Source organism: Microtus ochrogaster, unplaced genomic scaffold (assembly GCF_000317375.1).
Source record: "Microtus ochrogaster isolate Prairie Vole_2 unplaced genomic scaffold, MicOch1.0 UNK129, whole genome shotgun sequence".
Taxonomy (NCBI): domain Eukaryota; kingdom Metazoa; phylum Chordata; class Mammalia; order Rodentia; family Cricetidae; genus Microtus; species Microtus ochrogaster.
Genome location: NW_004949227.1, coordinates 95188 through 110893, shown reverse-complemented (window position 1 = coordinate 110893; position 15706 = coordinate 95188). Strand labels below are relative to the sequence as shown.

The 15706-nt window shown below is 49.6% G+C and overlaps 1 protein-coding gene and 1 pseudogene across 3 annotated transcripts in view; one reads left to right on the top strand and one right to left on the bottom strand.

Annotated features, from left to right (window-relative positions):
* Positions 1 to 13970, bottom strand: part of L1cam (L1 cell adhesion molecule) — a 26519-nt gene extending 12549 nt beyond the window's left edge. Inside the window, exons 1-4 of one of the 3 annotated variants that reach the window (XM_026778329.1) lie at positions 13582 to 13698; positions 7402 to 7509; positions 3240 to 3434; positions 406 to 420 (exon numbers count right to left, since the gene is read on the bottom strand). In XM_026778329.1, the coding sequence (XP_026634130.1) occupies positions 406 to 420; positions 3240 to 3315 (91 nt within the window). In that variant the 5' untranslated portion in view covers positions 3316 to 3434; positions 7402 to 7509; positions 13582 to 13698. Of the gene's footprint in view, positions 1 to 405; positions 421 to 3239; positions 3435 to 7401; positions 7510 to 13581; positions 13699 to 13948 lie in introns of those variants that run through there. The other 2 variants (XM_026778330.1, XM_026778327.1) reach the window with 2 other exon arrangements.
* LOC101986840 overlaps positions 6889 to 15706 on the top strand; it is an 18773-nt pseudogene continuing 9955 nt past the window's right edge.

The following is a 15706-nucleotide window of genomic DNA, read 5'->3' as shown; positions in this document are numbered from 1 at the left end:
CCCCCCACACACACACTAACACACACACACACACACACCAAACAAACAAACAAACAAACAAACAAAAAACTGACACAGAAGAACAATTCCTAGTGGAAAGACATGGCACCAGAGAGACAGCAATAGACAGAAGCAGTGTGAGAGTGGCAGAAATTCCAGCAGAAGCAGAGAGAGCAAAGATGCTAAACTCAGGTGAGAGAAGAAGCCAAGAGGAGCTTCTGGACTGAGTTAAGGGACAAGGGACAAGGGATCTGAGCCAGAAAAAGCCCCCAACCACACCCACTCACAGCACTAAAAGAAAGCAAAGTGACAAAGTGCAGGACAGAGGTGTGCTAGCTCAACCCAAGGCCCCTCCTCCTCCTCTCTCTGTGACCTTCAAATACATACTCCCACTCCTCAACTTACCGTGGTGTCCTTTATCTGAGAATCCAGACAGCAAGGGAGAGAAGGGAGAGAAATGCTGAGAACAGTCACAATAGGGTCCAATGGCAGGAGAAGCAAGCTGGAGCAGACTCCCATGGAGAAGAGAAGTGGAAGGGTTATGGTGGTGGTAATAAGAGGGTACAGGCTGGGCTGAGCAATGGCAGGTAAAGCTCAGGGGTCACTGGACAGAATCTCTAGATGGCACAATGTCCAAGAAAAAAGATTCCACCAGATGGAGTCCCAGGATCTGTAGGTTCAGAAATACAGAACTTTTGCCTTTAGTAAAGAGTGCTCAGGCAGTGGTGGCACACGCTTTTAACCTCAGCCCTCAGGAGGCAGAGACCAGTGGATCTTTGTGAGTTAGAGGCCAGCCTGGTCTACAAGAACTAGTTTCAGGACAGCCAGAGCTACACAGAGAATCCCTGTCTCAAAACACCAACCTACCAAACAAACAAAAACAAAAGACTGCTATTATAGTCCCTGCCAAGGTTGGGTAAGGCCCACAAAACTAACCTTCCAAGATGCCTTGGAAGGTTTGGAGGCAGACAGCCTGGCAGCTGGCACCCTCCCCGCTCCAGCCCACTTCCCTCCTAATCCAATTAGTGCAGTTCAGTGTTTTCAATTAGGAAAGCCCAGCCTTCAGAGCCTGGCGCCCCTCCTCCTCAAGCCCTCCCCAAAGGTCCTGCCAGCATCTGAGTCTCCACAACCCGCAGGACCTGTGCCAGTGCTCTTTCTCTCCATCCTTCCTCCCAGGAGGCCACCGAGCTCCCTAGGGCAAAGGAGCTGCCCCAAGCCCAGGACTCTACTGAGCAGAAGGGGAATCGAGGGAGGGGAGAAGGGGAATAGGTACAGTGGGCTGGCTCTGAAAGCACAAAAGACTCCAATTTCAGCATAAGGCTCCCAGAAGAGAAAAAAAAGATCTCCCTAGGAACACCACAGAGGTCTATGAGCTGGGGAGGAGCCAATTTGAGAGCAAGAGACTGACAGCAGTGACAGGATGAGGGGAATCAACTAAGTGAAAGAAACAAGAAGAGAGACAAAGGGGGCTGGAGAGGCTGGGGAAGGAAAGATGGGTGGTAGGTCTCAATAGGGAGGCAACACGGTTGCCTGCTGTATCGTATCAGGGTCAGTACCAAGGGCTGTTCATTGCTCAGGGCAGCCTTATCGAGCTGCTGTGATCTCTTGGCTTAGCTGTTTGTCCTCACTGCCACTTTTTCTAAATTATCCCTGCCCCCACCACACAAAGACACATCCAGGCAAGATGAACCAGTCCATCTGGCAGCAGGGTAGGTTGATACTCAGCATAAGGCCTTGGCACTTCAGATTAGGAGGCAGACCTTGAAAGACAAGTGAAAGGCAGAGAGGGAAGAAGGACCACTATATGTCAGTGAATGTGCAAAAGTTGGGGTCTGGCACAGGCGTGGATGTCTGGAATGTGCATGTCCCGTGTCTGCTGGTGTATGTATTAGGGCCTTCCTAGAGCACACATGCATACTTGTCTGGCTGTGCTTACATCTCAGTGCTGGGTTGTGTATATAGTCCCCCATGTCTGTGCAGACGACTGCTCCTTTAAGTGTAAATCTTCACTTGTGTGTGTTTCTATTGCTGTGCCCCGTTCCATTTACATCTCTGAATCTAATGGGATCAAGTGTCTGGCTCATATTTCCAACCACACTTATAAGTCCCTAAGCAACTCTGGTGGATAAGTAGATGTCTAAGGGAATAGCCTCAATCTCTGTGCCGCCAGTGTCTTTTCACCTCCTCCAAAGCTCACCTCGCTTGGCTCCTATCCCATTCTCGGCACATTCTTCCCCACCCCTGCTCCAGAGCTTGTCTCTCTTTATGTCCAGACTCAGAGACAAAGATGACAAAGTGGGCAGGGATTAAAGTCTGGCAACTCAATATGCATAAACGCCATCATATATGGTATATCATATATGGTTCTTTCCTACAGGATGACAACCACTTAGAGCAGTGTGAAAACAACTCTTGCTGAAACTTAGGAGAAAATTCCATCGTAGCAAAACTACTACTCATCTGAGAACATGCACCCATATATTCAGCCCACTACAATGAAACGTTACAGGCAAATACCTCAACATTTCCACAAACTTGACCTCTAAATAAGTTAAAGTGACTCACAAACTTACTCAAATAGGAAATTAAAATAATCTCCAGCAACAGTCATCTGGTCAGTCAAAATACATACATTATATACACACAAATACACAAGCCAACCCAAAAGCTTAGTCTCATTCTACAGCTAGGCTCCACTTACCTGTGATATCCCCCAAGCATCATAGACACCCGTTCCAGCCCTTTCCATTGCTTCCACCAAATAATTACACACCAAAAAGAATTCAGATGGCAGTTGAGTCAGGCCCTGATGTTTTAAAGGTGTCTTTTCTTGTCTCAGTTAAGAGATAAGGATACCCAGGGCCCAAGATGAGAAAGAACTGAGATCTTAGTACTGCCCATTCTCCTCGCTGCCTCATCCCCTGGGGTGTGTTTGGAGGGAATGGAAGCAGAAGAGAGTAGGCTAGGAAGGGATGTGCATTCTTAAAAAAAGAAAGAAAAAAGGAGAGCTGTCTGCTGTCCGTGGTGCTGGAAGCATGCATGTCCCTGTCCACGGTGCTGACATGCCCCACGCTTTCCTCCTGGTCCTTCTAAAGGTAAACAGTGTCCTGAGTACCTCTTGTCCACCCTATGCTAAAGGAGTGAGGGCTAAAAATGGGGAGAAAGTGAAGAGGCAAAAGATAAAGAAGGGCTCAGCACAGCAGTGGGAGGAGGTGCCGAAACTTCCTCCAGCTACTCACATTCGTCAGGAATCTCTATGAGCAGGCAGGGGCTGCAGAAGAGGAGAGGCCACACGTACCACAGCGCCACGACCATCTTCCTAGTACCGGGGCAGCTCGATGCAGCACAACTGGTTGGAGTCCACTCACCCTCCCGCCGAAGGGAAGGGGGTTAGTGGTTGACTTACAGTAGGTAGCTGCTGACAGTGGGGGGCACTGAGAGAAGGGAGGAGGGAAGGTGGGGGAGGAGAGAGGAAGAATGATGGCGCAGCCATTAATGACTAACATCTGGGCAAAGCCCAGATCTTGGCCCCTCCCTCAGTCCCACCCCCAGATGGAAACCTTCCCCCACTTTTCCTCCTTTCCCCTCTTTACACAGCAATTCTACCCTGGAAGGTGAAACCTGTAAGAGACCACCTTGGTTAGGATTCCAGATTCCCTTTTGTTCCTTTCTCTTGGTCTGTGCTTTCCTGCCAGCTGCCTCTCCAGTATCAATTTGTTGCCACAATTAACCCCTCTGTGGGTACCAATAGCCATGTGTGTCTTGATACACCTGTGAGCAGGTGTCCAAGGACATGTGTGTGGATGCAGATCTGCATGTGGGGAGTATTTATGTAGTTATGTGTGTGCATTCACAAGCATATGTTGTTTGTTTGTGTCTGAAGGAATCCATGTGTAGCTACTAGCTTTTCGTGTGTCTGAAAGTACTCGTAGACTATGAATCCCTATGACTCCTACCTAGCTCACACACGTGTGTAAAGAACTTTGCTTGTAATTTTATTGTTATCTTTCCAAGAGCTGAATGAACTGGGCAGTGGTGGCACATGCCTTTAATCCCAGCCCTCAGGAGTCAAAGGCAGGTGGAGTTCAAGGCCAGCCTAGTCTACAAAGCAAGTTCCAGGACAGCCAGGGTTCTTACATGGAGAAACTCTGACTTGAAAAACCAAACAATCAACCAACCAACCAACCAAACAGACAAAGTAATAATAAAGTCAAGTCCTCATGGTGAAAAATATTGCAAAGAGTGATGTGTATACATTATCCTATTTATGCCATTTCATACAAAACAAAAGAAGAGCTGACCCCTGAGAGCTGTTTGTGCCTACAAGCTGGAAGCTTGGGAAACAGGATAGGAAAAGTGGAAATGGGCCCAAGATAGCTGTATTTCATAGAACAGACTCAAGAAAAGGAAGTGAGGATGAGGGATGAAGCCTGGAGAAAGAGAAGAAAGCATTTCCTTGCTTCTCTTCAGCCCCCAGAGGTCAATAGTGGGAGTTATGGCCTCCCTACTGCTACATGTTCTAGGCCAGGGTCAAGGCAGGGCCATGAAAAGCTTTGGGGTATTTCCAAAACAGTGTTTCTAAGATCTCTCATGTCTGGTAGTCTCAACACCTGGTTCTTTTTTTTTTATCTTCAGAGTTCAACTGCTAGATGCATCCACTTCAAGAGAAAGTTATTCCAAGTGTGTTTCCATGGACACAGTGGGGCCCAGAGACTGGAGTTCCAAGAAAAGGATCAGGAGAGGAAACAGATGACTAAGAAAACAGGCCACTTGGACTGACATAATAGAGGCAAGGGTGTTGAACAGATGAGCATGCAGTGCTGGGTGACTGAGCTAGAGGCCCTGAACTCCAATCTGGATGCTCTCAACAAATCCATCTAACCGGAATCTTATCAAAGTAGAGCACCTTATTAGAACACTCAAATGTAAAAAGCCAGTAAGGAGGACTTACAAGATGGTTCTGTGAGTAAATATGCTTGTCAGATAAAGCCTGATGATATGAGTTTGACCCCTGCAACACAGAGAATGGAAGGAGAGAATTGATTCCCATAAATTGTTCTCTGATTTTCAAGTAAGTATCATGGCATAAACACATATAAATTAATAAATATAAAAGAAAAATTAGAATACCCAAAAGATAGGTCAAGAGTCCTGGAATGCCATGTTAAGGCATCTGAACTCCATTAGGACAGCTAGGAGTCACAAATCAATTTCACACAAGGGAGTAATCTGAGAGCAGCAGTCAGCTTGTAGCTTTGCCCTCCAAAGCTGGTGAAGGTGGCAGAGCACCAGGGTGGGTCAATAGGGCTGGTCTGGAGGCCAAGGGAATGACTTAAACACTGGGAAGTGGAAAATAGTCCAAACCTGCAAGAGCTGAGCTGAGCTGGGGCCCAGAATGGAAGAGAACAGTGGTTTTGTTTTACCGACACCTCCCCCAACAAAGCCAGTGCTAGCAGGGCAAGGCAGCCCCAGGCAGCCTTAGCCTTGACTTCAAGGCTTGTAGGAAGCAGTAGGAGACTCAGATCAGAGAGCAAGGGATCAAACAACAACCTTGGGAACTATAAGCCCTGGTCTGAGGTGGAGGGGCTTGAGGACTGGAGCAAGGGAAGCTCAAAGGACTGTCCTGTCTAGGAGGATGCTTTGATGCTCTGTGTATTGAACTGGTGATTTCTATCAAACTACTTCATCATTTTTCTTCCAAATCTTCAATCCCAGAATGGGGTTTGGTATACATGCAAAGTGAGGAGCAGGGGCTGGGAATATGGAGTTGCCCTTGCATGTGCCCCATCCTAGATTCATCCTAATACCCACACATTCAATTTATTTTTATGTCTTCTAGTATTTGTCATCTCTCTTGCCACTATGCTGGGTACTCAGAGGCAGGCAGAAAGGAGCCAGAAGACTGAGAAGCCTTTGACAGATGGGAAGAGGCTCTCCTGTCTCCCTTCCTATTGCTGCTGTGTCTCTGATCTCTCATCATTCCTCAGGCAATTATAGAGAAAGCTAAGGTTGTTAGCTCAGCAGGCCCTGACCCCCCATCAGCACGATGGAGGGCAAAGGGGATGGTAAGTGTTCCACAGATGGAGCCAAGGCCCAGCCTGCCAAGGGTGACAGACAAAGTGAGAAAGAGGCAGGAGGGAGCAGGAGAGTCTGAGAAGCAGGGTTAGGGGGATGGTAACAGATGACAAAGACAGCTGTTAGAAGACTAGATAGCCAAGAGATACACAAGCTGGAGAAATATGGAAACAGAGACCTGGGCATTGGGGACAGGGGAAAAAAAGAGGTAAAAGGAATACAAAGGGTGACAGACAGGTGCAAAAATAACTGCTGAGAAATGGCAGAGAGACAAGAGGGATAGGTGTGTACACCTGTGTGCAGAAGGACCATCTTCTGCAGTGGTCCCAGTCTCTGAGGGAAGATGGTGCCAGGCAAGGGGCAGGGAAGGAGGGACAATGAGTCTGGGTCAGTGGAGCGGGGGCCTTCTGTGCTTGGAGGTCAAGCTGAGTGTAAGAGCAGGCCTGAGAGAGTAGAGATACTGAGCACTGAGGCCAGAGAGACAGCAAAGCACCACAGTGACAGTGGAAAGCCCCTGCCCACTTGTGGCACTGGGGCAGGACAGTCATAAGACAAGATAAATGATTCCCTGTTGGCTAATGCACATGTGCCAGAGAACAGGTGGAGAAGGGCTATGAGGGAGAGAAGCCCCCAAGAGCTCAGTGGATCCTTCTAAGATTGCTGCTGAGCACATGCCAGTGCAGAATAGGCAGCTGCCTGGCTGGGGAAGGTGCACACAAAAATCATAGGCACAACAGTGTGTGTGTGTGTGTGTGTGTGTGTGTGTGTGTGTGTGCGTGTGTGTATGTATACCAATCATGTATATCTATCACCATGTACACCTATCACCGTGTTGTGGAGTGTAAGACAAAGGTGAGTATACACCCATCATTCTAACTACCTTGAAGCAAATCTCATATGAGCAAGGAAGAGAAAGGGTACAGCAATCATTGGGAGGGACAAGTCCAGGAGGCACACAAGGCAGGGCTCAGAAACAGCTCCCGAGAAGCCTCACCTCTGCCCTTACCTTAGCTGCTCTGTGCCCTGAGTCCTGTGGGGAGCCCACTTGTCTACACCACTGCATGGTTGGCCAAGCCAGTTGACAGGGGGAGGCCTGTGAGGTCATATAACCTGACTGAATCCTGAGCATACACCCTCACACACACTCAGCCACACACACACACACACACACACACACACACACACACACACACTCCAAGGATGCTATGCAAAAGCACTTTAAGCACACTCCTAACCACTCTTGGACTGCCATTGCCAGTCTTTCCCAAAGGAGAAGAAACAAAAGGGTCTTTCAAAGGTGGAGCAAATAACATCTAAGCCTCTTACTCTGTTTCTAGAGGAATGGGATCAGGCCAGAATGGGAGCCGTCCTGGGGACTCAGTGTTCTCGGTACTATGTCAGAGTCAGAATGGGTGGCAAGTCTGTCCCTCAGGCCTGGGAGGAAGTAGGAGAGTTTTGGTAACTCATCAATATGGACATGAAGGTATAGGTGTCACCTAAACCCTATGCACTATGCCACTTTAAGCACCCCCACCCCGTAGGCTTTGGCTGTGGGTTTCTATGGTGATGGAGTCTGACAGCAAAAGTGGGGGAAGTCTTCTTGTAACCTTCTGGGTTATTTAGATAATCAGAATACATAAAGACTTGAGGGAGGGGGCTGGAGAGATGGCTCAGTGGTTAAGAGCAGTGCCTGCTCTTCCAAAGGTCCTGAGTTCAATTCCCAGCAACCACATGGTGGCTCACAACCATCTGTAAAGAGGTCTGGCGCCCTCTTCTGGCCTGCAGGCATACAGACAGAATATTGTATACATAATAAATAAATAAATAAATAAATAAATAAATAAATAAATATTTAAAAAAAAGACTTGAGGGAGCCTGCATGGGTACCTGGAAGCCCAAAAGTCTTAGACTCTGTCCTACATCTTCCCTAAGGGGACTGGAAAGAGTATACCCCATCCAGCCAATCTTTCTTATCCCAGCCCCCTCATCCTACCTGAGGTGCCCGTCTCCAAGGCAACTAAGGCTCACCTGTTAAGGACCATTCTCCTTAAATGATGGGAAGGGAGCAGATGGAGGTTAACCCTTTGTGAGGAAGGGAGAGAGGATCCTCATCATTGGCTGGTCCCACCCTACACTCCCTCAACCATGATGTATATCAGCTCCATTTTCTTAAGTAAACTCATAACACTTACCACCTACCAGGGATTCTTCTAAGCACTTTCCCACAGATTCATTTCATTAGCTCCATTTGACATGCGACAAAACTGAGATCCAAAGATGAACTGTGTGCAGAGTTGCCATAGGTACTCAGAAAGGGTGGAGTTTGAAACAGTGTAGAGGCTCCTGAAGCTGTCAAAAGCTCCTCTATCATCCTAATTTGTTCCTGTCTGAATCCTCGAGAACCAGAGAGAGGCCTGGTCAAGAATGGCCTCCAAGCCATTCTGTCTCACAGGGAAGAGCCTATTTGCTAGGCAAATGTAGGAGATGAGGAAGTGCCATGTAAGCAACAGCATGCCTTCAGGGAGCAGGCCTAACCCCCAAACAACCTATCTGCCCCTCCACTTGGCTTCCTCTTAGCCTGAAGTCCCATGGATTTCCTTGTCCTTTTTTTTTTTTTTTTTTTTTTTTTTTGGTTTTTCGAGACAGGGTTTCTCTGTGGTTTTGGAGCCTATCCTGGAGCTAGCTCTTGTAGACCAGGCTGGTCTCGAACTCACAGAGATCCGCCTGCCTCTGCCTCCCAAATGCTGGGATTAAAGGCGTGCGCCACTACCGCCCGGCTCCTTGTCCTCTTTCTGATAGCTGGAATCTCAGCTTGCTGTTACCTGCCTTGCAGCCAAAGGCTCACAAAAGGTCCCTCTCTCCAGCTAGAGCTCAGGAACAGCAATGGCTCTGTTTCTGTATGGGTGATAGAGACCAAAATCCAGCCTTCCGAAGTGCTGGAGGCAGAGCTATGAAGTAGCAGGGGGTATCAGGGTTCTCCTTGCTCTGGGTTTCATGGGTCAGATAGGATGAGACTCACTGAGGGGCTTCAGGGGCCAGGCCAGAGACTATATGGATCCACTCCTTGGTTGAGGGGCCACCAAACAAGTAGGCAATCCATCTGAGTAAAATGTGGTGAATGGAGCAGCAGCTACTTGTCTCCGGTTCCAGAATGACTCCTGGAAATGTCTCAGACACTGCCAGGCCCCAGCAGACCCTTGGGGCTTCTATTCCCAAAGGGTTAAAGGGAAGAAGAGGCACAGGAAGCCTAGGAGTGGACAATGGTGCTTCTGTCCTCCCTGTGGCCTGAGCATTCCTCAGGCATGAACGAAGCCATCTGGGGAGGGGCCCAAGGGAATAGCCCCTTCTACTGAGACCAAAGCCTGGCCGGATCAAAGGCTTTGCCCCCAACAAGAACCAGTGCTGCATCTGCCAGCCACCACCCCATCCCACTCTCCCAATGTAGATCTTGTTAGGGACACAAGAGAATGTGTATGTGTGCACACTTTCTCTCAAGAACATGCATAGAAATATACAAATGTTCACAGACAGCCAAATAGGAGTCCCATGCAGGCAAACAAGACTAATGGAAGTTACACAAATAAACACATGTGGCCAGATACATGAGCCTCACACATGCAAATAAAAAGACTAGAACATGTACACACAGGCCCAAAGCTTCCCAGCAACCGAACTCCTCCATGCAAACCTCCAGACTAGGTCTACCTTTCCCCCATCCCATTTTTGCCTGGCACTGTATGCTTTAGACTGGATTTCTGAGGAATGAGGGCACTCCTAAAGAGACAGTCCTCATCCTTCAAGCCTCATTTTTAGACCAAAACTGAGACTGACAGGCTCCAAAGTTCCTTATGTACAAGTGCATATTCTGTTACCTTCCTGCCCCACCCAATCCCTGGCTTATGCAGCTGCCCCTGCTGGGTTTAGGAGCCAGGGACTAGCACAAACTGCTGAATGCAGACCAAATGGCCTTGTAGCTTTTCAATCTGGAAAAGCTGAGGCAAGATTCTGGGGTCTTGGGTGGGGGATAGTGGACAAAGAAAAGCTTCCAGAAAAGCCAGCAGAGCAGATCCTTCCCCTGGTGAAAGAACTCCCCGCCCTCCTCTGACTCCTCCCTCTCCCTTCAACCACAGCCTTTAGGAAGCCACAAAGACCCTGTTGATACTAGGGAAGCAGGCAGGATGGTAATCAGATGCTTCTCTCTACCCTCCAGGTCAGACAAGGTGATATGGGGGTGTCTAGCCCAATTTATGGGCACGAAGACAATTAAGGTACACTAAGGGTCACCCCTATTACTGGGTCTGGCAACTCAGTGCCAAGCTCACAGTCATCAGGAGCTCCTGAAAGAGAACAACACTTTAGGGGAAGTAGGGAGTGAAGCAAAGAAATACCAGATTAACAAAATGGCAATCAGATAGAGCAAGGAGAACCAACTGGAAAAGGAAGTGGGCAGGCAAAGGCAGGGAGGAAGACAGAAGAGAGGAGGGAAGGAGAGGGCTGCATCTCCTCTCCTCCATTGGCAAATGAGAAAGAATGGTCTAATGAGAGGATGACAGGGTGGCAGCAAGGAGCTTGGGAGAGCAGAAGAGATGACCAGATTAGAACAAATGGCAACGGAAAGGTTATAGGGTTTAATGGGTGGGTCCACTGAGGGTCCATTCTAGTTGGCCCCAGACAGGGACCCAAGCCCTGCCTTCCCCATTATGGGAGCAGGTGACAGGGCAAAGATGCTTCCGGTTGGGATACTAGTCCTGGAGTTCAGTCCCATTCCCAGTGCCTGAACTACAGGGTACTCCCTCACGCCTTGTCCACAAAGGGAGGCCTGGCAGTTCTCTGCATGGGGCCTCAGTTCTACTCTATAACCTGAACACACGTGGTCTTGGAGCTACTGGCAGTGATAGGATCATTGGGCTAGGTCATTCTGAAAGGTCATGTCACCCTCTCAGACCTGAGGAGCACCTAGTTGTTGCAATTTTGGGTGGTACTAGGGACTATTTGCTTTGAAAGAGACCTTGAATATATCAGTGACCCACCACTGCTGAAGATCAAGTTTGGTGTCACGGCACAAGAAGGCTGAGGCAGGAGCATTACTGTGAGCTTGAGATCAGCCTTAGCTACATATTGAGTACTAGATCAGTTAGAGTTACAGAGTGAAACCTTGTCTCAAAAAAAAAGAAAAGAAAGAAAGAAATTGAGAGGCAGAGGCAGGCGGATCTCTGAGTTCGAAGCCAGCCTGGGCTACAGAGAGTTCCAGGACAGCCAGGGCTACACAGAGAAACCCTCTCTCGAAAAACCAAACCAAACCAAACAAAAAACCCCAAAATGCAAATAAAAATTGGAAAGAATGGAAGCGATGGGGGCTGAAGCTCAAAATAGGTAAGGGTCTGATTGTCTCAAGTAATTGATCTGGGTAACAGCCAATATAGCACACTCATCTGTCCCCTTCACACTTCCTAGCCAATCACGGCCAAGTGCTTCCCATGGAAAGTGCCTATTCCTCAGCAAAAGAAAGAGTACAGACTTGGGGGAGGCCAAATGGAGAGCATAGCAGGGCTCCCTTGTCTGCTGGCCTTACTTCACACAGTCTTCCATTTCCCCTTCAAATTATCGTGGAACAAAAAGAAAAAAAGTGAATTTATATTTCATAGGGACAAGGATGGTATTGGTGACTGGTTACTTTCATGTGCAGTCTAGTCCAAGCAGACACTCAGCAGTGTGAACCTGTCTAGCAAATGGCTACCTGCCCTTTGTCGCTAAGTTCCTAGGCAGTCATTCTGTGAATAAACCCCATGCCTGGCTACCTTGTGCCATGGTGTTCTGCAGAAGACTAGGGACTGGGCACTGGGGGGGGGGGCTCTTGGGAATACGTGGTAGCAATCCAGGAAGGCTGTGCTGTATTGAATACTGAACGTGTTTCCCTCTCCCTAGTAATCAGATCACCAGCAATTCCTAATTTCTTTTGTTCTCCTGTGTCTATTTCAAATGTATTTTAATACGTTTTTCCTTTGTATTTAAAATGTACTGTAACAAGATGTATTGGTTTGGGGATTATATACACAAACTAATAGAGAATGGGAGGTATTGGGATAGGACAAGGAAGCAGAGAAGTGGGGAGTTCCCAGTTGCAGCCCTAGCACCAACTCACCATGTGGCCACAGACACTTGAGAGTGACTGAAGGCTTGGTGCCTGACAGTAAACATGTATACAGCGCTACATAGATGTTGAGCTAGATGAGAGGCTAGGTTTTGCAATCCCACCATCTGGCAGCAAGGAGCCCATCAGAGGTGAGAGGCCCTGGGCAGGCCCCACCCTAGCCACCCTACTAAAAGACTGTAAATTAGGGAAGAAAGCCTGTTGGATCTTATTCACCATAAGGGCCATGTGAGTCAGCAGAGATAACATTGGGCTGCCAGCAAACCCTACTACTGGATCAAGTCATCTTGAGTCAGGCCCCAAGACAGATAGTGTTCCTGCCTCCTTGAGACAGGCAATGATGGGTAGAGGTTCTACATAATAGGTCAGGGACAGTGGGTTATACCTGCTGTTCTTTACAATACTTGTAAATCAATGAAACTCTGAACCAGGCAGAAGGGAATAAATAGGGTATGGAAAGCTCTCCCCTCCGATAATTAAACAGAGACTGCAAGATATGGCAATGGCCAAAATTGCTGCAGTCTCTACAGAAAAGGGTCCTAGGCACCTTGCTTCTAGAAGTCCCTGGTCCTGAGCCAATGAGACCCTTTTTCTCTATTCCTACCTGATGGACCCATGGTCAACACCCATATGTACCCAGAGGCACATCTCTCCTCTCCTAGCCTTTATTGGCCAAAGAACCTAAGGGAAGAGGTTCCCTGCTGCACCTGAGAGGAGACTGGCTTTGCATATCATTTGAGGGGATTCCCAACAGGAATTTGGAAAGGAGGAGGTGAAGAACAAAGCCCCCTCCCCACCTTGGGGCAGAGGAGCAGGCAGCGCCCAGCCCTCCTCTTCCCTCTCTTTCCCCCACTGACAGGAGCTTTGCTCAGTGTCTCTCACACCCTGCTAGACACTGGGTTATTCCAGCAAACAGGACCTTAAATGGGGGGGGTATGAGGAGCAGCCACGCCCAGAGCCACACCCCACGACGGTCGACTAGGTTAGAGGGACATTTTGCTGGGTTCACATTGCTTTCCTCACACACGCACACACCCATAGGGATATGCCAACTTCAGCCCCACCTGCCCATACAGAACCTGTCTGACTACCCTTGTGCCCTTCCCTAAGCCTGCTTTTGAGGTGCCGCCCAGTTACTCCTCACCTGTCCGGCTCTGGCACCTAGCCACTTTGCCCTATCCCACTCCAGACTGCAGTGCCCAGAGCCCGGTGCCTAGTATGGGTGGGGTTCCAGCTTCCCTGCCCTCTACCGAGGCCAGTACAAAACCCGCTTGTACCTCTGCCAGAGGCAGGGTTATATCTGGAACGTAGAATGGTCGCTGCTGCGGCCAAGGGGACAAACCAGCCCGCCTTACCTGCGCCGCTTGGGTTGCCAGCCTAGCCCCTACGCACGCCGGCCTCGGACTCAACACCCAGCGCCTCCGTGATTCCGCTGCCGACGCGGATGCTGCTACTGCTGCTGCTGCGGAGGCAGCGGCGGGCGGGGCGGCGTGCGTGGAAGGGAGGGGAGGGGAAGAGGAGCGCGTGGGGGGGGGAGAAAGGAGGGGGAGTGAGATCACCTCCCCCGCAGCAGGCCAGCAGGCCCCGCCTCGCCACACCCTCGCTCCTTGTTTCCTCGGAACCCAGCCGCAGAGCCCCGCGCGTGATTAGGACCCCCTCGGGATCTTTATCCAGGAGCTCCGTAATCCTGAACCCCAGAGACCAGAGTAACCCCAACCTCACCATCGGGGATCCCCGCCGCCCTGGAGCCTTGGACTGGGAATCGTTGGCAGGAATATTCTTGGGATCCCTGGGCTGGGCAGTGAGGAGAGGATCCAGGCTGTGAACCAGATTGCCCCGCCTCCACTTAGCCATGGAGGGCGCTGGCCAGTGATGGGAACTCGTACACAATTAGGTGCGTGCCGCGCCCTGGTCAGGCGTTTGAACGTCTCCATGCCCTTAGTGCAGTGCAGAAACCCATAACCTCGGGCAGTTCTTCAAACCCCTGCTCATCCAGGACGCGAGGCCAGGGTCTTTCAAGGATGTGCGCGTGAACCTGAGTCCCCAGCCTGTGAAGGAGATGTGGCAGGGCACGTTCCCGCACAGCCACAGTCCCTACCTACCAAACGTCGGGCCCCAGCGTAGCCCAGAAGAAAAAGGTCGCAGAGAGGGCATTCTTAGACCTGCAACCCCCTACTCCCACTTCCAGCATGCTTAGTGCCTAATTTCTTTGTCCTCAGGATTGGCCTCTTCGTGACCTTTCCTGCCCTCTCTACTTCCACTTATAGTTCTTTGAGGAAAAAAGCTTCTGGAAAGATGGAGCTCTTCCCAGTGGCGCCCCCTCCCAGGCTCATGGCTGTGACCTCCCAAGCGAGGCAAAGTGGAGGGGGCTGGAATTCCAAACTAAGTCCAGCTAGCTGAAGCCTGGGGGCAAGGAAGGCCTAGGGCCCAGATGGCAGATTGCAGCCCTGGTAGCTACGGTATTTTTATGGGCATGCCTGTTACTCAGTGAAGCATTCCATAGGCCCTCTGCTCAGCCTGCTAACACTCCCCTAGTGGTGCAGTGCCCTGTTCCCATGAAATCACTTTGGGTACTTGGCCTGGTCTCCCTCCCCCATAGGACCACCTCCCGCCACCTTCTTTTCTCATGAAAGAAAAAAAAAAACTTGGGGGCGCCCCACCAGCCCTCTGTGAAGGTCTGGATGCCGAGTTTGATGGAGTCTTAAGGAAGAGGCATTTGAGTGAAGACGGAGGCCTGAGCAGAGAGCTCAGAGGGTGTCGACCCTTCTACCACTTGGTGCAGAGGGATTCAGAATGAAGCTCAAAAAGTACTCAAGAAGCACCACTAGTTCAAGACTTCATGAAACAGCAGAAGAGAGTGCTGCACCTGCCTGGGTCATGAAGCCAGAGGCCTTTTGGGCTGGGCAGAGAAGGGTATTTTCCATGAGGCACTGAGCTGAGAACAGCTTCCTAACTGCACTGATGTAAGGGCGATAGGCCACAAAATTGGCCTCTCCTCTTCAGCTTCTTCCTCTACTGCCCTACTCCCAGTTTGCACCCAAGCCTGAGCTCGACCTAATTTAGGGTTGATGCTGTCCTGGAACTCACTCTATAGCCCGGGTTCATTTTAAACCTACATCCCCCTGCCTCTGCCTGCTGGGACTACAGGTGGTGGTTCACCACACCCAATGCTGTATACAAAGTTAGACACAGGTTTTGTTTCATCTCCCAAAAAAATCTTTGTCATTTAAAAATCAGCACTTGGGAGGCAGAGGCAGGCAGGACAGCATGGTTTACAAAGCAAGTTCCTAATGGGTCAAGGCTATATAGTGAGAGCCTGTCTTAAAAAAAAAATTAATCAATTAAAAAATAAAAATCTGCTTGCTGCTTGGGCTGGAGAGATGGCTCAGTGGTTAAGAGCACTGGCTGCTCTTTCAGAGGTCCTGAGTTCAATTCCCAGCAACCACATGGTGGCTCACAGCCATCTGTAATGAGGTCTGG